At 40.7% G+C, this 23,246-nt stretch overlaps 1 protein-coding gene across 4 annotated transcripts in view; it reads left to right on the top strand.

The window, feature by feature from the left end:
* Positions 1 to 22,603, top strand: part of PPARG (peroxisome proliferator activated receptor gamma) — a 131,503-nt gene extending 108,900 nt beyond the window's left edge. For 3 of the 4 annotated variants that reach the window (XM_034997700.1, XM_034997699.1, XM_034997702.1), the window contains 2 exons: positions 4,625 to 5,075; positions 22,148 to 22,603. In XM_034997700.1, the coding sequence (XP_034853591.1) occupies positions 4,625 to 5,075; positions 22,148 to 22,395 (699 nt within the window). In that variant the 3' untranslated portion in view covers positions 22,396 to 22,603. The remainder of the gene's footprint in view (positions 1 to 4,624; positions 5,076 to 22,147) is intronic. The other variant, XM_034997701.1, reaches the window with a different exon arrangement.
* Positions 22,604 to 23,246: the final 643 nt, after the last annotated feature.

Below are 23,246 nucleotides of genomic sequence, written 5' to 3'. Positions count from 1 at the left end.
AACGCTTTGGCTGGCAATGGATGGTTTTTTAAGAGCTGTGGTTATGTGCGAGTTCATTAGCGTGTGAATAATTCTTCCCATTAAGCTTTTATTTGTCTTAAATCTCTAAACCATGCAGGAGAACAGAAGTACATTTGAGAGATTGCTCGAACTTCCCTTCATTCGCATCCAGCTCTTACCTAGCACGTCTAGGAAATAAGAGCTCAAAAGGCACTGTCTCCAAGACCCCACCCTGGAAGAGCTTTGGTTTAAAAGCCGAAATTTCTCCCAGGATAGTCATTTTATTTAAAGAAGGAAAAGTGGAAAGTCATGTAGAAAGCAATAGAAAGGGAACAGAACTAGTCCTGAGTCAGGAGCTCTAGTTCCAGTTCAGGGTTTGCTGTAAATAGTTATTTGACTTTGGCTTCATTCAGTGTATTCATACCTCGTCAGAGAATGATGATGTAGGTGATTTTCGAAGACCCCTTTGGTTCTGTAAATCCCATGGTTCTCAACAGGAGGAAAATAGAAATGGGCAAAACCAGAAGTTGAAGAAACCTAACCAATGCATTTTGATTAGCAGTCACCCACTATAGCTAATCCAGGAGAACCATGTATCTCTAAAAGGATGAAAGCCAGTCAGAAGTATAAAAAAGGAAGAAGGAAACAAAATGAAGAAGATAGGCCCTAAGAATCCAGCTTCTCTTCCTTGAGCCTTTGCTCTAATCTGTCATGAAAACTAAGGATATCAGGAGAGCTTCGTGAGAGGAGGCACACGTTTTTTCAGGCCAGTTTTAACTCTGACGTGGTTACCAAGGGATGGTCTGTGAGGGGGTAGAGTTGTCTGTTACATTAATTCCAGTCTCCCAAATTGAAGCAATCATCAGGACAATCTGTGCTTTGTAAGCTGACTTTCTCATTTATCTCCTTTAGCCTGTTACTTTATTATTCAAAAAGAGCTGTAAACTTACAGTGTTCATGCATAATCCCTTTCATAACTTGTATATATATTAAAATGCTGATGTTATGGATTACTAAGTAACACTATTGTTCTGTTTCTCCAGTTAAAAAAGTCAACTTTTATTACCCTACTGTGTTTTCATTATTAAGCCAGCTTCCCCCATGATCGTTGTGTTACACGTTAGAGGCATGCAAGAGGCCTGTAACTAACCTTAATAATCTATATAAAACAGTACCTTTAATCCCATCCTGGCTTTGATAGGTGGAGCCATTCTTGAAAATTGAAATATATCAAAATTAATTACATTTGATGTATTTCTCCAAAGAAAACTAATTTCCTCTTACAGAGACTGTTTTTGCTTCCCAAGAAAAACATTGCGTTGAAGTGCAGTTTCCTTCATGTCAGTCTCACCTTTTTCTGGTCTGTCCAGCATATGAGAAGTGCAGGTATCATAATGGCCAGAGGCAGATTCTCCATGAAGTGAATGAAGCTTAAGTGTCAGAGCTCCTCCCTTGCACAGAGCCCCTTCCAACGCTCTGAGAAGGGTCTGAGCAATTTTGCTCTTATAAGTTGTATTATTGAACCCAACAATTGTCATAGATGTACCCAATGGTTATGTGCATTTCAGGTCCCACAAAACCTGGATCTATCCCTATAGAGTCCCAGATGTATTTAAACATTCTTTCCTGTTAAGAAGAAATGCTTATCTAGCCATTTGGTACAGTGCCTGAAGATAAATACATCGTTAGCTCCAAATTAGAAATGTAAAATCATTAAGACCAAATTTGAGGATGATATGATTCCTCTTATAATGGTAGATCATCAGATGATACCATACAAGCTAATAGAACACAGAAGGCTGCCCTTTGATTTGTAGAAAATACAGAAATATGGAAGTGAAATTCATCTGCTATAGAATATTTACCAGAAGTGTAACATTAAGTTAATGATCCAAGATAAATTACACAGGCCAAATTCCACTTCGTTTTAAGAGGTCAGCTTTCTGTAAATCAGGCAAGTCACTGTCTTTTCCCTGTTTCGGGGGGAGGAGGTCCCAGTGTGAATTGTGTGAGTTAAGGGTTGGCAACCTAAGAATCAGTGAATTGGTGGCAAAGAAGGGCAGATCTCCAGGCAGATCATGTCTGGTGATCACTTTTGCAGTTTGACAGATTTACATGGAGGCCGAAAGTACCTATGCAGACTTCAAAAAAGCAAGGAAAACAGCATAATCTTGGAAAAACAAAAAAAATCCACTTGGTATCCATTTGCATGTCAATACCCAGAATACTTTACCAGTTCACCATTTTTTCAAAAATGCTGAAGGGATTTAAAAAAGAAAAAAAACAAAACTGGAATGGTTTGGCATGATGGTGGGGGCTGCTGATTCCTTTCTCTGTCCTTGAGTGTTTACTGCCAGGAAATCCTGACCAACATCGATTGCCAAGGGGTTAAAGTCACATTGTTGTTAAATTGGGAGAGAAAATTAGCAGGATTTTGTGCCCTATGTTAACTATCACAGAGTTTCAAAAACAGGAACCTGGGGCTTTATATGAGGGGACAGGGGAAGTCAAGGGGAAGAGTCACAGGGTGATTTATCAGGGCATAGTTCCAGATAAATTGCTTACATGGAGGTAGAAGAATTTCATGCATACATTCTGTGCCAAGAAGCCAAATGGTTGAGCAGAAGCTCGTCCCGGAGTTGAAGTGGGCAGCTCTGGGTACAGTCTTTCCATATGTGAAGAGGGGATGATTTACATTCATGTTATTTTGTACTTATGTATGTACAGCTACCTGTATGGTATCGATACCATCAGATTCCCATGGCGGTAAAGAAAGCCAGTATTCCACTGATAGAAATACAATATGCTATGGAACTCCTAGAGGACAGAAACCACATTTTCTGTAGGTTCTATAAAAGCAAGTCTTTCTCATGATTAGAATCTGACATTCTGGGGAAACTCAGCACATTTTTAACTGATGTGACTGATTATCTGCTCTTTTTTTTCCTCTCTCGTCAATAATATCAATCCTGAAGTAGAAAAAAAGAAAAAAGAAAACAAGCAGAATGTCCAAAAAACATAATAAGCATTTTTGTTCCTAATTTACTTGAAGAACTAGTTCGAGCCACCAAACGCACTTACTGTTGGGTCCCTGCATCTGCCCTCCTTTGGGGCTGGCTGACCAATACAACTGAAGTGAATTTTTGTTTAGAAAAAGTAAGAATTTCTGGAATAACTCCCGTGAATGGTGTGGAAATAGCATGCAGGTTTGGAAATCTACTCAACATCTAAGAGTCCTTAGTGTTAGTGTTATTCCTTCAGTGTAGACCAGACTTAACAGGTTGGTGAAAATCATAGGCTTGTGTAGAGATGCACAGTTAGAATCTCCAAACCAGTGAGTCTTGAAGGTGCTTACTGCTGCCACTCATTATACTGCTTCCTCTTGCCTATCCAGAGGGAATTCTCAGCATCTCTGCCTAAAAGAAACTTTTGTACATCAAAGACTTCATATTCAATGTACATGCATGCTCACACATATCCACATGTACACACACACACACACACATGCATACACAGCTTCTAAGAAATGCAACTAAAATACCTTCAAGGGAAGAGATGGAAACATCCAATGTAATGCATTCCCCTCAGTTGACAAATTTGAGCCTAGGAAAGATAAATGTTTTTCCTAAAGTCACATTCTTAACCATAGAGCCAAAGCTAGAGCGCAAATGCCTTCAACTCTTATTCCGTGCTTTTGGGTATACACTTACTTGAATGGGAGTGGGGTGGTTAACTTCTATAGTTAAGTATTTCCAATGTATATAAAATGATTCCCCTTCTCAATCAGAGCAGCCTGGAGAATTTCACAGTGACCACAACCCTTTGGTCTTTCTATACAAGGAAAGAAAGAGAGAGATCACTTAATGACTAACAACTTACTTTTGAAGGCAGTCTGTTGCAGACTTGAGTAACTGATGCATGTGTTTTATTGATTATTTGACCCTTAAGGACAGATATTTTGAAAATAAGTTCAAAACCCTTTTTTAATTTTGCCACTTTATGCAGTGCTTACCCACAGGCTTTAAACATCTGGCTCTTTCTGAAACAGATTGCTTCCAGAGCATTAAGAAAAGAAATAGACATTTTCTTGGCTCAATATTTCTCATCTGCTTTCAAACCGATTTTTTATAGTTAAGTATATTTTACATGCACACTGCATTTCATTTGAGATCTGAGTAGATTTAATCTAAAACTGCAAGATTACTTTATGTTCAAGTGGGTGTGTTCAACCCTGAGTTGTCGAAATGATTTTTTTTCATTGAATGAAGGTTAAAAACACATTCTCTTGAAAGCCAAGATAAACAACAGATTTTGTATGATTTTACAAGTCAGCAACAAAGACTCTCCAAACAACCCAAACTGGTATTAGCCAGTCATAGGTAAAAGTGTTGCAGTGTAAGTTGAAAGAAAAGAAGACCAAGCTTGGTAAAATATGTTTGGTCCCAGAAGACAATTAGGAGGAATAATCAGGAGATGAGAATATTTTCTCATTACATATTTTCAAACTTAAAGATTTTAGTTAGCAAAGCAAATGTGTATAAAGAAACTGGAATGGTATTCACCCTGAATTAGAAATCTCCAACTCAGCTTCTTTCCCCCACCTTTTTTTTTTTTTTTTTTGCAGCCATTTGTTATCTATGACATGAATTCCTTAATGATGGGAGAAGATAAAATCAAGTTCAAACACATCACCCCCTTGCAAGAGCAGAGCAAAGAGGTGGCCATTCGCATCTTTCAGGGGTGTCAGTTCCGCTCAGTGGAAGCTGTGCAAGAGATCACAGAGTATGCCAAAAGTATCCCTGGTTTTGTAAACCTTGACTTGAATGACCAAGTAACTCTCCTAAAATATGGCGTCCATGAGATCATTTACACGATGCTGGCCTCCTTGATGAATAAAGATGGGGTTCTCATATCAGAGGGCCAAGGATTCATGACAAGGGAATTTCTAAAGAGCCTGAGAAAGCCCTTTGGTGACTTTATGGAGCCCAAGTTTGAGTTTGCTGTGAAGTTCAATGCACTGGAATTAGATGACAGCGACTTGGCAATATTTATAGCCGTCATTATTCTCAGTGGAGGTAAGATCCATCTTTCGATCTTCCGTGGAAGAGGGTGGGACGGTGGTGGCATGGCTGGAAGAATTTTCACTTTCCTCAGCATTCGCCCTTTTCTCTGTACTTACTGTACTTTCCTACAGAAAATGCCAGGGGTATGATGCCAGGAGAACATCACTACACAGGTAAAATACCAGGAGAGAGGATCATAAATTTGCTGTTGGAAGGCTGTGGGCAGCCCAGGCATTTCTTCTTTTATCCTTCATAATATTTTTTCCAGTCAAATCCAAACATGAAAAGCAAATGCCCTCTTCTTTTTTTTTCTTTTCATTTTCTTTTTCCCTATCTTTTCCCTTCCCTTCTCTCTTGCCCTTCCCTTCAGGCCAATCTATTCTTCATGTCGTTTAAGTAATGACATGTACAACTTTGCTTAAGTTGGTGCTCACTTGGCATAGAGAAAGTTACTGCCCTACCATCAGGAAGATATTACTTTGAATTGCTTTCCTAATATCAGGAATCAAGGAATATTTATCTACTGACTTCTAACTATTCCCTCAGGTAGATTTCTCTGATGGCTTCCCTTAAGGTACCTTTGGGAGGTGATGGCTATGATTAAGAATACAATCTGAACCAAAGAGCACAGAGCAGAGAAATAAATTGAGTTATTTAGCAATTCATTGTATTTTTGGCCTTGTAAGTACATGATCTAACTAACCGACTCCAAAAGCCAGGTTTTATACTACATGCTACTTTCATTGGCTTCTCCACACATTTCCAGCTTATGTAGAAGAAAGTTTTACTGTCGTCTCTCTTTATAAAAATTGTTTTTAAGCAATGAGTTTTCATTACTGAAATGGACTTCGGGTGAGCTTTCTGTGTGCACTTGGCAGAACATCCTCTGTTGGCGAAAGCTGATGGGGGGAGGGATGGTGGTCTTCTAGATGTAAACTGTGTCTAACTATACAAGATATTATAAAGAACATGGTGCACTCTGCCCTCCTTTGTTGTCCAGTTATTTGAGAGCAGAATGCTTCTGAAATCAGGTGCATCATGTATTAGTAATAATAATAATAATGCTAGCAAACACTTGTTAAGTACCTACTGTGTCCTAGGCAGGGTTCTGAGCACGTAGTACGCGTTCACTTAATTCTCCAGCCCAGTGAGGGAAGTACCGTTTTGCAGGCGAGGAAACCAGAGCACTGAAGGGTTCAATCACTTGCCCAGGGCTACCCGGCAAACATAAGCTGCGGAGCCAGGATGATGAGCTCGGGCAGTCTGGCTCCAGGGTCTACAGTAATCCTACCCTTTACGTGACTCAGGTGCAAAGAGCTGGCATACGGCACGCGGGTTAACCCTGGAGCCTCTGTGCAGCGTCAGGTTGCCACTCATTTAAAAGTGATGTTTTGGGGGGTTATGTTTAATGTAACAAAAGCCACTATCCAACATGTTTTAATATCTTGACAGACTCTACTTAGATAGATCAACCCTTGATCCTCTGGGACCCATGATTAATTCAGCAAAGAAGAATGAGATTCTAGTTTATTTGAGGTTCATTAGGAGAAAAAGCTTAAATTTTGAAAAACCAGACGAGAAAACAAGTTGTTATTGCTTAGCTAATATTTTGAGGCACATTTTATTTTTAATGATGAATAGAAATAGAATTATTAACATTTAATATATTTCTAAGATTTTTCCCAAGCATACTCTAGATTCCATATTTATATTCCTTTTCTCACTTAGTCATTTTCCCCATGTCATTACATACTCTTTGTTAATATTTTTCATTAATTTTTGGAAAATAAAAGTAATACATGGTCATTTCATAATTCAAAGAGTACAGAAAAGTGTAAATGGAAATTAAAGGTCTCTGTCCTCAGAATAAAATGAGATTAACAAAGTCCTATGTCTCCTCCTGAAAAGTTTCTATGCATGTGCTACATATCTATGTATACATACTACCATTTTAAGGACTGTAAAATACTCATTTTTTTAAAGGACCATTACATACTGAATTATCTCCTTATTTATGGTTGCTAACTTACTACAAAAAACCTATAGAGGAGAATATAGAAAATTTTTTTAGAAAATTATTGAAAATGTGTTCTAAATTTGCGTTTTAGTGAACATTTTTAAGTGTAAATTTCTGTTCAAATTCCAAATTATTTTCTCATTCTAAATTACCAGAAGTGGAATGGCTATAAATATGTTTAAGTCTTTTGTTACATCATTGCCAGATTGTTCTCCACAACATTTATACCAGTTTATATTCCCACCATAGATACACTAAGGGAGGCATTTGAAATAAGCTGTTCAAAGATTAATTGCTAGCCAGGGAAGGTTTACACAAGAAACAGTCATAATAATTCTGAACTTTCTGAACTTGAGCAGTGTTGGTTTTTTGGTTTTTGGTTTTCTTTAAAGATTTATTTATTTTAGAGAGTGCGCGCATGCAAGCAGAGGGAGGGGCAGAGGAGAGGGAGAGGGGGAATCCTCAGACTCCCCACTGAGCACGGAGCCCTATGTGGTGCTCTCTCCCAGGACCTGAGATCATGACCTAAGCTGAAATCAGGAGTTGGCCACTTAACTGACTGAGCCACCCAGGGCGCCCCAGTGAGCAATGTTGTTTTATGGGCACATGAGACCACAGGGTGTTTTCATCTAGGAAAAAAAAGCCATTATTGCCTATAACTCACAAGCAAGTTTATTTAAAAACCAGCGATTTATTAGGCTTTAAATTTTTCATTAGTTGGTCAAAAAATAACAGTGTATAGTTTGATTCAATTTAACAGATACTGCAATCTTTAGTTTTTAATTATGAAAATTAAAAATGGTACATTTTAAATGTAGATGCCATATAAATGAGTTCCTTTTGGTCTCATACAGACTGCTTTAACAGTAGCCAATATCCAGATCTTATTGGATCTTCACAACAATGAAAGAAATCTGAAGGTAGCAGCCAGCCATAGATTATTAAAGTCTTATCCCTGTGGTTATTATGAGAAGAAAACCCTGTGAATAATTTTAGACTTCCTTAAAAAAAATAGAATTAACCATTGACTAGTTCCCGTATCACAAAAGGCAAATCCTTCCTTGATCAAAGTTTGCTTTTGTAGATGAAGTCTACCTACAGGCAGTAGATAAGAATGAATAAACTAGACCCCATGTTTGCTCAACACATAGAAATTTGATTCTCTTCTTTACTCAGAGAAGCCAGTTGGGTATAGGCCAGAGAAAGAACTGCTCAAGTCTTTTCCAGTCCAAAGACTAGACTCCAGTAAAATCAGAATCCCAGTCATCTGTAGATGGTGAAGTCAGTATCCCAGATTGTGGTTTATTAGATTATGACATATAATTTCTCAATGAGTTTTAATTCTTTTCCTATCCTGGGTTTTCCAGAAGGAAAACATTCATGTAAGCAAGAGGCTTTGATCCAGTGAACAAATTTCTGATCCTACTTAATCTTAACAAAGAGTGGTCATTTTCTTTTGTGCAGTTTACATTGAAGTCTATAGATAGCTTTAGTGATTTCAGAAAAAGAGCTTTTGGCAGGGGTCCCATTGACTCATTCTGAGCTAGGCTTAGAATCACAGAAGACTGAAGGCACCGTGACCCTAGACTGAAGGAAGGATGGGGAAATGGGCCCCTTGTAAGTGTGGGATGGTAAGGAATTGGAGAGATTAAGGGCAAGGCATCCCCAGAAGACCTAAAGGGGATTTTTTCTTTTCTTTTTTGGATGAAAGTACCTGATTTGACCCAACTAAGTATTTGCTGAGGAAACTGGAGTTGCTATAGTTAAGATCACTGTCATTCAACTTCAACCCTAGAAACTGCTGATCCGGTGAGATTTGGTGCTTAGATTGGCCTGGTGCTTAGCATCTTTGCTGTTTACTCAGCTCTCAAACCAAGCTAGCTGAGAAAGATGACCTAGTTCTTCTCAAGTTTTTCTCCTCTCTCTCTTTCTCTCCTGAGCTCAAGGCAAGAAAAAAAAAAAAAAAGATGGGACTACAAAGAACAACAGTCCAGAATCAGACGAAGGACAGCACTTTGTACATTTTTAAAAAGCATTCCATATATGTTCTCTTATTAGATCCTGACAATTCTCCTATATTTTTATTCCCATTTCACAGAAGGAAAAGCGAGGTTCCTAGACTTCAGCAATTTGTCTGAGATCTAACAGCTAGTGAGCAGTGGAACTGGGGCTGAAAACCAGGTGTCCTGTCACCTCAGCGTGCCCTCTCTGCCACATACCCTGTCCCCTGCCACCTGGCTAATGCCTCGTGGTCACCCTCCTCACACTTGTGTTGGTGGCCGGAACCTGTGCCCCCTTCACTGTATCCCCTAAGGTATGGGCCCATAATTCGGAGGTAGTGCTTCCTCAGTAGTCGTGATAAGTAACAGCTTCCCTCGTTCCCTTTAGGATGGGTGGCGTCAAGAGTAATAAAACTGCCTCCAGCAAGGGCAGGTTTGCCTCCGGGGCCACAGTTCCATGCCAGCCACACTAGCAAACTCCTAGAACGACCCAGCAACCTAAGCCAAGTGTAAAGCTCAGTAAAACTGACAAGCCCCAAGACACTCCACTGGACTCTTTGCCTCCTTGAGCATTTGCTGTTCAGTGAAGAAAAGCATAGGAAGGTTCCAGCTGGAACTCTGCAACAGGAAAAAGCTCTTTTTGTTAATTCAAAACAGTTTGGAATCCATTACAGTTCTTCCCAAACTTCCAAGATATGGGGGAGGAAATTCACTGGGTTTTATAATATATTTTTTGAGGCAGATTGCCATTGCCATCTTAATGACAGAGAAGCTGTAAATATTGATACAATGGCCACAGATGGCAATTCATCAGCCTCCTCATTTACCCTCTTGAGTCTGGCTTGGTTATGCAAACCACCTCTATAGCAGCTCCTTCGTTTTCCAGCAATCCTAGCCATGTTCTTTTTCTGTGAAGCAACTTCGGACAGCTGTTCTTGGAGTGATCATGTGTGTTTCTGCTGTTGAGTGGGCAGGGGGCAGGGAGAATAGGGCACAAGAAAGGGGAATTGTTCTCATAGCTGTACATTTGCAGATCCAGGAAGAGTTGATGCTCTTAAGACAATTGGGTTAGTCCTACTTCTATCAGGTCAGTAACCTGAGGCTTCTGTTTCTTACCCTTGGTCATGACTCTGTATGTGTATATAGATAGAGATTCTATAGAACAGAATCAAAGCACAGCATCCAGTCCAGAAAATATACTTAATAAATGCTTGTTGAATGCATAATAGTCAAATATTAATAGTAATACTAGCCACTGTTTATCGAATACCTCATTATATGCCAGAATATATACTTGAGCACTTTACATATGTTCATAATCTTTGTTTAACCTTTCCTGCGGCTTTGCAAAGTCTGTTGTTATCCCCATTTTACAAATGGAGAAAATAGAAGTTTAGAGCTCTAAGATAAAGCAACTTGCCCCGGGTCACAGAGCCACTAATTGGTGAGGCCAAGGTTCAGACCCAGGTCTCTCTGACCTTCAAACTGATGCCCTGCTGTGTACTGGGATGTGGAAGAACCCCAGTTAATTACCTTGGTCCTGGAGTTCTTTGGCAGTTACCAAAAACTACGTATTTCATTTTGCCTCCAAATATTTCAGTCAAGAAGTTTCAGGTTGTGGTCTAGGTATTACCTAATCAATATCCAAAGGCCTTCTCGAGACACTGCTCTAACCTAACAAAATGACGCGCTAGGTTTGAAAATGGTTGTGGGAAGGAACGGAGCCCAGGATGACACTGAAGACTGGTGCTGTGTTCTTAAACTTGTGCAGGTAGCATGGGCCTCGGAAACAATGGCACTTGTATGTAGCACTCTTGCAAAAAATAAGTTAACTAAGTGAATACAGTTGCACTTCATCAGATACCATCTTACACCAGGTTCTAATAGAGGTGAGTGGTTGCAGAAGCAATTTATGAGAGAAATTTAAAATTGTTAACTTCATTCCTTCCTGCCCGTCAGAACCAACACTCATTCAGCTGTAGCGGCAAATGCGTGACGCCAGCTCTCGGGCACAGAGTTTGAGGACTCTGAGTTTGAGTATTCCATCTCTCCTCCCCATCCCTCAAGGCCCTTCACAATCTCAAGGACGTTTCCAGCTCATGCGTAGTCTTTCCATTGTCCGTGGAACTGTGTCTGCAAGTTAGAATGGACGGCATAGCCCTTCTCTAGAACAGAGGGCAGAGGACAGGTGTCTGAGTGAGGAAACCCCAGCTTAAGGAGGCCTCTGGTTCTGCAGGACCCAGTGGCCCCCACATCTTCTCTGTCTGTTAGCATCATCCGTACTCGTTGACCAGGAGGAGACAAAACCCAGAATAGTTGGAAACGCAGGTATGAAAAACACCATCAACACCAAGAGGCCTACTTTCTTCTCCTCTCCTCTGTGAGTGAAATACGCAGCTCTCTTATCCATACAGTTTTTTTGGACAAGACTCAGGCTAGTGCCTAGGTGGTAAAAGTTGTTATTCTAACTTCTTTCTCATGATACTGAGAATAAACAAGGACATCTGATTTCTCATCTGACTAAGCTCTGAGCAGGACAGTGGACGAGTGTTATTACATGGTTCTTGTCCCCCAGGGGGGCCATGAGGGAGTCAGAGAGTAATGGCATTCATTTATTAACTGAAAAATCTGTAATGGGCACCTACAGTGTGTCTACATAGCGTACGACACTCTTCTCCTCTGCTCTTCCCACCATGCTGCCATGACCAGTGGGAAAACCCTTGTCAGGTGGCTAGGATGGCTTTGAATAATGACTCAATTAGTGTTATCTAGAAATGTCCCATTAGTTCACTCTTTTAATAACTTTGTGGACTTGGTTTAGACAAAGGTGAGGTCTGTCTATGAGTTCTCAACTGGCACGCAAATTCTAAAAACCAGATGGCTGGCGGGGGGGTGGGGGGAGAGGGAGAAAATGAAACATACTAGAATCATCTGAGAAACTTAAAAATACACACACGCACGGCGGCGTTTGTTGTTTGTAGAACATAGAAGCATCTTTCTCAGTGACTGCTTCAGAAGTAAAATCTCTTCTTCACCCTGGGCCTGGTAGGCCGGGATCATCTCAGTGAGTGAGCGCACGATTGTACTTGACCTCAGAGACAGACATGGGATTGAAAGCCAAACTGCTGAGTCATTCCTATCGCCTCACCAGCAGTCTTGGAAAAGGTTCAGTCAGTCAGTCAGTGGGCCCCTTTTCGGAGCACTTTATCATTCTGGGTTCTCACAATGTGTGTTTAAACTCTGGGTGACCCCAGGCAGCCTTCCAGACTGGCACAATCCACCAAGACATTCAGACAGATCATCTGCGAGTGAGGAAGAATGAAACTCAGGACGGGTTCGAGTCGCTCATCACAGAGAGGCCAATGCAGGTTGTGAAGGAGCTATGCACTCCCAGGGAAAGTACCTTTCAAGGGTCTTGCCAGATTCACAAAGAGGAAGACCAGAAGAGGTGGGATGGGGGCATTGGAAAGCTTTGGAATCACAGGGACAGCCCTGAATTCAGACCCCACCCCCCACCACGACTTACTAGATGTGTGATTTCACTCAATTATTTACCTCCCTGGGCCCTAATTTCCTTACCAGTATTGTAAGTAAAAGAAATAACATTATGTGAAGCCTCTGGCACAATGCCTGGGACATGTTAAGCACACAATAAATGCTAATTTTCCCTTTTCCCCTGTATGATAGAATTTGAAGTAGCTCTACGCAATCTTGCCAGTCAGACTGCTTACAATTCCACCAATAGTCATTCTTAAAATCCCTTATTACAATATAAATACCCCTAGGGAGATATAAGCTCATCCCTTTATCAGCTATCACTTTAAAGGGATTAGTTGTCGGGCGCCTGGGTGGCTCAGTTGGTTAAGCAACTGCCTTCGGCTAAGGTCATGATCCTGGAGTCCTGGGATCGAGTCCCATATTGGGCTCCTTGCTTGGCAGGGGGTCTGCTTCTCCTTCTGATCCTCCCCCCTCTCATGTGCTCTCTCTCTCTCATTCTCTCTCTCAAATAAATAAATAAAATCTTTAAAATAAAAAAATAAAAAAGGGATTAGTTGTGGATTGAGAAAAAAACCCTAAGGGAAAGAGATATGGAGGAAGAGGGAGAGGCCTGACAAGCTAAGGGGAGAACTCTAAGCCCCCTGGCCCCTCAAGGAGATAGAGAAACCAGGAGTGTGGTGAGTTTCCACCCTCCCAAGGTTCTGATAAAGTTTGGGACATTATGTGTTGAGAGGTCATATTTGGAGATTAAAGATCACACCTATGTTTTGAGATCACAGGTTCTTCTCAAAGACATTGGAAAGGAAGACATTGAGCGAGAGTTGCAGAGAACAAATACTTGGCTATGTTTTATGTTCGGTTATTGGCATTTCTAGAGGTTGAGGAAGCAAGGAAGAGGGTTTGGATTAGGGGGAGGAGTGTGTCAGGCTTGAGGAGAAAGAAGAAATCATTCTCTTTCCCTCTCCAGCCTTCTCTACCTCCCACCCATGCCCCATTTCCAGTCCTGCTCAGAGCCAGTGTTGGACATGGAAGGAGCAGAATTTATCTCTATCCCTCAGCTCAAGGGAAGAACACTGCTGTCCTGGGCTGACACGGAGAACCCTCAGCAAACCACATGGCTGAGCTTCCATTGAGCAACCTTTAGAACAACAAGGGGACCTTAACCCCCCCCCCCCGGGGGGGGTGAAAAGAGACAGGAAAGACAATAACTTCCCAAGGGCAGGACAGAGAGCTTGAGGAAAATTTCCATTCTAAAAGACCTGGAAATAAAACAAGAGCCCAAGCTCATTTCACTCCATTGAGGTACCATTGAGCAATGCAAAGAGCTTTGAAGACAGAAAAGAAGAAAGCACTACTCACCTCATTACAATATCTTTGTGTCCCCTGTTGTAGTTGGGGAGGTGGCTTTTGGGGGTGGCAGTTGGGTGTTTGAGATGAGGGAAGTTGGTGTAGAATGGTTTACTCGATGGGCAGATAAAAGAAAATACTACCTGGGTTGGTTTCATTGGTGGTCACCCCCTTTCCCCATCCTGACTACATCCTATGTGTTATTGCTTTAAGGAGTGGTTGTCATTTGGACTTAAGACAGAAAAAGCATTCAGAAGGGAAATGTTAGAATGTTAACCCACTCCAGAGTGAAGGACTCTGTCCGACTACATGTGGGTTCACAGCAGAATGTGCTCGTTACAGAAGATCTTTATCTGTTTGAAAACACGTTTACAAGACCTCCTGGTTATGTTGTCCCCTTGCCCAGATAGCCACCCATCAACTGCATTTCTCCTAAAATCATCCATCATGCAGTCTTCTGATTAATTTAGGTTTGCCCTGCTAGGATTCCTAATACCAAATCTCCAGCAAGGTGCAGGCCCAGGAGTGGAAAGGGAAAAACATCTGGAAGGGGGAGTGGAGAGATGGCTGAGAAGAAAGGAACAATTACAGGAGAAAGAACAGGAAAGATAGAGACCTGGAAGATAGAGAAACAAGAGAAGAAAGGTAGGAAGGAAAAAGATGCAAGTGATATTAGAAATAGAAATAGCTACCCACTATGCATCAGACACTGCTCTGGCACTCACCATCCATTAACTCATTTAATCCTCCCAACAACACTATGAGTTGCATTACTCTTATGACTCCATTTTTTAAGTGAGGAAACCAAGGCACAGAAAGGTTAAGGAACTTGCTCAAGGTTACCCAGCAAGTAAGTTTTAAGGCTGGGATTCCAACTGCTTCTCACTAAGCCAGTAGTGCTTACTCTTGGCTGTCCATTAGAATCACCTGGGAGCTTTTAAAAGCCTTGAAGGTCATACCCCAGACCAAGCCAATCAGAATCTCTAGAGATGGGACCCAGGTATTCGTTTGCAGGGTTTTAATCTCCCCACGTGATTTCAGTGTGTAGCCAAAGTTGAGAATCACTGCACACCATCCAGCTCCAATTGAAATTTAACTATGAGAAGAAGAACACATGTGAAACTTTCTTACATTATTTTTTTCCCAAAGGTAGGAATGTGGGAGGGAATTGCTACAGGCCATACCACAGTTTACCAAAGATAAAGTTGGCTGAATTCCCAGTTTTGCCTAATGCTCACCATGATTCTGCTTGATCAGAAAAGTACTGCAGAATCCCGAACACCAGCACTTCAGGGAAGAAGTGAATTGGGGCCCCGTGGCTTCCTTGTCTTATTGCTCTTAGACTCTTGCTTTTATGCACTCAACCACAAGAATGAGAACCTGCCCAAACCCCTCAAACACGAGCGTGCATCAGGAATTATTTTCTTGTGCTCCTGAGTCTGTGCTCTTACCAGGATCAGTTCAGAAATCTTCCCTTCCTCACTGTGATGTGCCAGCCCACCCCAGCTTACACTCCTGACCCCGTCCCGGTGGAAACTGGCCTTTATTTGAACAAACCGAGAGAATATTAATATCTTACAGGGTCCCTTGACCTAGCTCATCCTCACTACGACCTTATGAAATACTATTGTCTTAAAAAATTAAACCAAAACCCAGAAAGATTAGAGGACTTGTCCAAAGTCACAAAGAAACTAAGTGGAAGAGAGACAGGGCTCAAATCAAGTCTTTGTTTCCAAATCCATTGCTCTTTTTAACACATCTGTGAACTTAGAAAGAATGGAATAAAGGAAATTGGAGAGGAAGTGTTAAAAGGAAGCCCTACCTCCCCTTTGGTTTTCACCGGGCACCTGAACTAAGATCTTTCATTGTCTGTGGATCAATTTACAGCTGCCCAGCTTTCAGACTTTTTTTTTTTTTTTTTCCTAAATCCCCTGGATACAATCCTTTTCAGATTAGTTTGTATCAGAAAGCCAATAGACAAAGATTGGAAAAGCCTCAACAGCAGCCCCTAGAATAGAGACAAAACCATCCCCTTTGGGTTTTCTGGCTCTCCTTCAGGAGACTCCCCTGGTGCCCTCTGGTCCCCCCCAGATGCCTCCTGAGAAAATCTGTGCTCGGGAAATGCCTGGCCCAGGGGGGCAGATCCCAGGAGGGTCAAGAGAATTGAAGTCTTTAGATATCTCTCTCCATAATGGAGCCAGATCTGGATACTATGGGAGTTTTGTAGGTTTGCTCATAATCAGCCGCCCTCTATAATCAGTTCCAGCACTGTGTGAGTGGGGACCGGAAAGGTTGCTTTCCCAATTCTTTGCAGCCTGGGAGTAAGGAACCAGTAATTGACTCCAGCTTCCTCGAGTGTTGTGTTCTGGAGTATGTGAGTCAACACTCACTTTCCCAAAAGGGCCTTCTAGGCAGCCTAGGCCAGTAAATGGGGTCCTTTGACCCTGATCCAATTCCAGACCTCAACTCTGACCCTCAGTAAGGTGCAGGAAGATCTCAGATGGATCTTCTAAAAGCAGTATCTTAGCAGGCACTGGGGAGTGGAGAGGGAAGGGTGAAGACCCAGGACAGCTCTGGGTGCTTACACAGATTGCTGCGGCACGTTTGTGGTGTCCAGCTGAGCTCAGCAAGGGTTTGAATGCGTGTGGAAGGAGAAAGAGGAGAGGGGAGAGGGAAGGCCTTTCAGCAGGGTAGAAGGTGTCAAGCAACCCGGACAAATCCCTTTTACCTTTGATTCTAGGGATTGCTTTAAGACTAAGGGAAGCATTTTCGTTTTTTAAAGAAGCCAAGTGTTTTAAATTTAAAGGGTAAGCCTGTTAATATACTTTTCTAATTACATTTTGAGTGTATTTCCCCAGTTTAATTATGTGAATTATGTATTTGGAGAATAGAAAATTGAGGCCCAGTGACTTTGATCGGTTTGCCCAGGATCACAGAGCTGGTTAAACTATGCCACTTTTTCCACTCAACTGCACTCCATTTCGCCTTGACTGAGGCTCAGTAAAGGGGACAGGGACAGATCTGTAAATGATCTAACTTTTCACTAGAGAAAATATAAATCAGTGGCCACAAAATTTCAGCCGTTCAGCCAAACTTCATCTGTCACATAATAAAAAAAATTAACTTGCCAAAGAGGGATTTGAAAATCCAAACCAGATCCTTCTCCACTCCTAAAGGAGCCAGTTCCATTATACTGCACTGAAGCCAAGTGTTTCCAGCAAGCCTGATCAGCTGCATTTTAGGGTTTGGTTGTTTGAGCAGTCACGAAAAATGAAACCTACTAGATTAATGTAATCTCTTCAGCAGAAGTTTTGACTGATGCTGCCCAAGAGGAAGGAAGAAGGAGATAGGGTTCCAAGGAGCCAGTGCCCCAGTGAGCAGAGGTTCTACACAAGGGTGTGGGGTCCCAGCCCATGGAGGAGCCACATTCAACAGTGGCCTTCACACAAAATGCTGCCACTTCAGATGCACATGCATTTGCATAGCTGCGGGCCACTGAAATCTGGAACATTCATCAGGGAGAGGAGCCGCAATCATTAAACCAAAGGCACCAGTCCAAGATCTGTCAGGGGCTAAAGCATCACAGTTTTCATGATTGTATGGCAATTGTGAGAAAGGCGCATGTCCTCCAGGGGCATGATTCTCTAAGCCAGGACTACATCATTTGTTTCATTCGTAGAATCTGAGCTTTTTGCTGATGGTTCCAAACTTAAATGGGGGGGGGGGGGGGGTAGTATGCTTATTCCAGTCAATGGAATAAGTAGAAGTTAGAAAAAAGAAATCAGCCCAGTTTCCTTCTGTAATTAAAAAGGAAAAAAAAAAAATGAAAAGCAACTTAATTTAAGAGAATGTTTAGAGTCCTGAAAATCCCACCGTGAGACTCTGCTAACATTTCTCTCCTATACCTCACCTCAGTGGATAAAGGTTACTAGAGTTTATTACATACAGGAAAACACTGTTTACAGGAGACTTTTTCATTGTGTAGTGATCCTGCCTTTAGGCTTGTTCACCAACCAGGAGAACTGTACTTTTCAATCCAGGACTCTAAGCCAGAACAACCTTCTCGCTCATTAACTTAGCCAACTGAGTTCTTCCTGTGTTTCTACCAGAGGCTCAGAGATGATCAAGACATAGTGTGCCCTCTGATACCTCATGACCTGGCAGGGGACATAAAGAAGAAAAATCAGTACTTATAATATGCTTTATAAATACAATATACTTATAATACAGCATTTGAAATTAAACAGACTTAGATTCAAATTTCAGTTCTGCAATTTACTAGGAAGTGGCAGATCTCGGGCAAGATTTAATGCCTTTCTCTAAATCTTCATTTTTCCTTCCATAGAACTTTGGCCTCATGGAGTTATTGTGAAGATCAAATGTTCTATTGAGTATAAAGCCTTCAGCACATTGTCTGGAAAATGATAATCATTCAATAAATGTAATCTACTAGTATGATGGAGATTGAAGTGTTTATAGGGAGCTACAGGGTCCAAAGGGGGTTGGGAGAACAGGGGAGAGGAACAGATAATGTCAAGGAGGGCTCCCAGAACAAAGTGACAGAGGCCATATTTTGAAGAAAAGGTTGAAGTCATTAAGATGGTTGAAAGGAAAGGAAGACTGTTTCAGGAGGGAGGAACAGAATCTGCCTAAGCACAGTCATGACAGAAAATAGGATGTTTGAGGGACTTAGTATGGTAATAGCTTAATATGGCTGTAAAAAAAGGATGATTTCAGAAAGTGAGGCTAGAGGATGAAAGGTATTAAAATTTAAGTAAGGGTACCTGGCTGGCTCCGTCAGTAGAGCTGTGACTCTTGATCTTGGGGTCATGAGTTCAAGCCCCATGTTGGGTGTAGAGATTACTTAAAATCATAAAAAAAAATTTTTTTAAGGGAGCCTGGGTGGCTCAGTCAGTTAAGCATCTGCCTTCAGCTCAGGTCATGATCCCAGGGTCCTGGGATGGAGCCCCACATTGTCGGGCTCTCTGCTCAGCAGGGAGCCTGCTTCTCCCTCTCCCTCTGCTGCTCCCCATGCTTGTGGGTGTGGCTCTCTCTCTCTGTGTCAAATAAATAAATGAAATCTTTTAAAAATTATTTTAAATAAATAAATAAAAGGTAAGTAAAAGCCTTAGTTTACAGGGAAGGGGAGAGAGATAAAAATAGAAAACAAGGGTGAATAGCCTTCAAGAGCAAAAATTTGGAATGGTATCAGGTGAGTATCCTGAATGGTGTACAAAAACCCTGCGCCCTAAATGAGCTAGTTAAACGGAGAAATTAGAAAAGAAAACATAGAAGTTAGAAAACAAAAACAAACACCCAGACTTTCCACTTGAAAATTTTAAAACATGATTCTATATAACTCTTAGATTAAAAATGAAATCAAAATAGTAAGACTATTTAGGAAAGAGCTATGAAGGTACTATTTACCCAAGCCTGCAGGGTGAAACCAAAGTGACACTCAGAGGAAATTTTAGAGTTTTAAAGGCATCTATCAGAAAACAAGAAATAGGGCGCCTGGGTGGCTCAGTTGGTTAAGCGACTGCCTTCGGCTCAGGTCATGATCCTGGAGTCCCTGGATCGAGTCCTGCATCGGGCTCCCTGCTTGGCGGGGAGTCTGCTTCTCCCTCTGACCCTCCCCACTCTCATGTGCTCTCTCTCATTCTCTCTCTCAAATAAATAAATAAAATCTTTAAAAAAAAAAAACAAGAAAACAAGAAATACTAAAACTAAATGAATTAAGCATTCAACTCAAGAAGCTAGAAAAAGAGGGGGAAATAGACTTAAAGGAAGTTAAAAGAATAAATTAAATTGAAAACAAAATAGAATTTTTAAAAAGAGTTGATGAATAAAACCAAAGTTGTGTTTCTTTAAAAAGAAAAAAAAGCCTTCCATTTGCAACGACATGGATGGAACTGGAGGGTGTTATGCTGAGCGAAATAAGTCAATCAGAGAAAGACATGTATCATATGACCTCACTGATACGAGGAATTCTTAATCACAGGAAACAAACTGAGGGTTGCTGGAGTGGTGGGGGGTGGGAGGGATGGGGCGGCTGGGTGATAGACATTGGGGAGGGTATGTGCTATGGTGAACGCTGTGAATTGTGTAAGTCTGTTGAATCACAGATCTGTACCTCTGAAACAAATAATACAATATATGTTAAAAAGAAAAGAAAAAGATAGCAGGAGGGGAAGAATGAAGGGGGGAAATCAGAGGGGGAGACGAACCATGAGAGACGATGGACTCTGAAAAACAAACTGAGGGTTCTAGAGGGGAGGGGAGTGGGAGGATGGGTTAGCCTGGTGATGGGTATTAAAGAGGGCACGTTCTGCATGAAGCACTGGGTGTTACACGCAAACAATGAATCATGGAACACTACATCAAAAACTAATGATGTAATGTATGGTGATTAACATAACATAATAAAAAAAAAAAGAAGAAGCAGCTACCAGGAAGCAGATTTTGCCTCAATAAATGGAGAGAATTTCTAAAAAAAAAAAAGCCTTTAGCAAATCAGATTTTTAAATGAGAGAATATACAAAATAAAAAGCATTCAGTTATAAATAAAAATAAGAGATTTCAGATTCTGAGAGAATATATATAAAATTATATATTATATATATTTTAAATATTTATATTAAAATATATATATACAATATTATTCCAATATGAATTACAAAATTTTACTTTTATAAAGAGTAAACAGTCTTTACTAAATCTTGACTAAGCTCTTTACTAAAGAGATTAAAAGCTATAGGAGAAAAATTAAAGATAGCCAAAGATTTACCATCAGGATCAGATGGTTCTGCCAATGAATTCCAAGAATCCGTAAAGGAACAGATCATTACTACATAGAAACAGAAGGAAAATTTCTCAAATCAGTCTAGAAGGCTAATTAACATTTATTACCAAAACAGACAAAGGATGGCACAAAAAAGACAACTCTGGACAAATCTCACAAATTTTAAAACCCTGAATAAAATGGGAGCAAATGAGTACAATGATATAAGGAAATCTATTAATATAATTTACTAGATTAAGATAACCATTTGATCATTTCTTTAGAAAGAAAAAGCTTAAAGCATTTGATGAAATGTCACAGCATTCCTGACTAAAACAAATTAAAAACTTTATAACTCTTGGAAAGCCAGGAGTAAAATGTATCCACCATAATCTATAGTAAACATCATTCTTGTGGTAAGCCATTAGAAGCAATTTTGTCGTGGTTATGAATAAAACAAGAATACCTCCTACCACTACTACTATTTAATACCATATTCGAGTTATTGGCCAATACACTATGGTAAGAAAAAGAAATGAGAAGTGTAAACACTGGAAAAGAAGAAATAAATGAAACTATCATTATTTGCAGATGTGATAGTCTATCCAAAATAGGAAAATAAGTCCATGATAAAAACTATTTGAATTGACAAGAGTTTAGGAAATTGGAATATATTCAATATACTAAAATCAGTAAATTTTTTGTAAGCACAGCAGAGATAGATTAGAAAAGATAATGAATACTATAGAATACTATAAAGCAAAAAAATAAAGAAGTAAAGGACACTATATTTAGGGATGCATCTTACAAGATCTGCATGAAGAAAAACAAAGCTTAAAGGTAATTTAAGTTCTCCATTTAAAAATTCAGATAAGGAGAGTAAAAAGAAGAAAGTGAAAATTACCTCACCACTCAGAAGAAACTTCTGTTAAAATCTAGGGGCTCTATCCTTCCAAACGTACACCAGTAAAAATGTACATGCCATGTTAAGGGAAAAAGAAGACAGTGCTGGTTTTAAAAGCATATCAACAGCTGTGGTGAGAAAGTAAGTAGTAAGGTTATAAAACACAGATTCATGAAGAAGGGGCAGCAGTTGAAAATGAGATTTCTGGTGAGCAGGAACATACTGGCAGAAGAGTCCTCAGTCTGGGGAGAGGATTGTGTTGCCACTGTGTTAGGTCACCTGATCAGGCAGATTTAGCCCCAGCCAGGAAACGATGCCCCTGGAAAGAGCTCCCCGAGAGTCTTGGTTTCAGTCCATCCTCCCTCCCATATGCACTTCTTGCCCACTGTCTACTTACCCTCCCTCCCCGCCTTATTTTATAACCAGAGCAAAACAAGCCAACAAAAAGACTGGTGAGTAATTTAGTTTGGCTGAAAATGCCTCCGATGTGGGGCCAGAGGTGTCTCTCACTGAACTCCTGTTCTCCTCCTCCCCCAGACCGCCCAGGTTTGCTGAATGTGAAGCCCATTGAGGACATCCAGGACAACCTGCTTCAAGCCTTGGAGCTCCAGCTCAAGCTGAACCACCCCGAGTCCTCTCAGCTCTTTGCCAAGCTGCTCCAGAAAATGACAGACCTCAGACAGATTGTAACAGAACATGTGCAGCTATTGCAAGTCATAAAGAAAACAGAGACAGACATGAGTCTTCACCCGCTCCTACAAGAGATCTACAAGGACTTGTATTAGCAGACAAGTCCGCATTCACTGACAATGTGTTCCTTCTTCCGATTGCACTATTATTTTGAGGGGAAATCTGACACCTAAAAAATTTACTGTGAAAAAGCATTTTAAAAAGAAAAGGTTTTAGAATAATAGATCTATTTTATGCATATTGTTTATAAAGATACATTTACAATTTACTTTTAATATTAAAAATTACCACATTATGAAACTGCTGGTTGTATTTGAAGCCTGAGTCTTATGCACCCCCTATCATACCCCCACCACCAGGCTTTATTTTCTTTTATGTCCCTCCGTCCTTCCTTCCCTTCTTCCTTCCTCCTTCACTTTTCTTCTTTCCTTCCTTTTTTTTTTTTTTTTAAGATTTATTTATTTGAGAGAGAGAGAGCATGAGTGGTGGAAGGGACAGACAGAGGGAGAGAACAGACTCTGTGCCTCAACCTACTGAGCCACCCAGGCACCCCCATTTTCTTCTTTCTTACACATTTTTAAAAATGTGAATGGAACTGCTGGTCAACTTTCATTCTCAGTAGATTAATTTTTCACTCAATTCACAACTTTTCTGAACCTTCCATCTGCCTTAACAACCACAACTAAAAAAAAGAAGGGAAACTTCAGGACCAAAAACTTTTCAGAGCATGTCTTTCTTACCCTGGATGTGCAAGTCTGGGGCACAGCCTTAGGCCTACCAAGAATCCAGTCTTCTTCCCTTAGACCCAGCCAGGATTTTCGCTCATCACGAGCAGCCTACTGATGGGGTACTGACACGTACGTGATACACCCGGTGGCAGGCACTGCTAGAAGCTGTGGGTAACAGAGGTGTTGGAAGATTTGGTACCAACAATTATAGTTGAATT

The sequence above is a fragment of the Mirounga leonina genome, unplaced genomic scaffold (genome assembly GCF_011800145.1).
Source record: "Mirounga leonina isolate KUSES-001 unplaced genomic scaffold, KU_Mleo_1.0 Mir_94, whole genome shotgun sequence".
NCBI classification, from domain to species: Eukaryota; Metazoa; Chordata; class Mammalia; order Carnivora; family Phocidae; genus Mirounga; species Mirounga leonina.
This window is presented reverse-complemented; position numbering and strand designations above follow the sequence as displayed.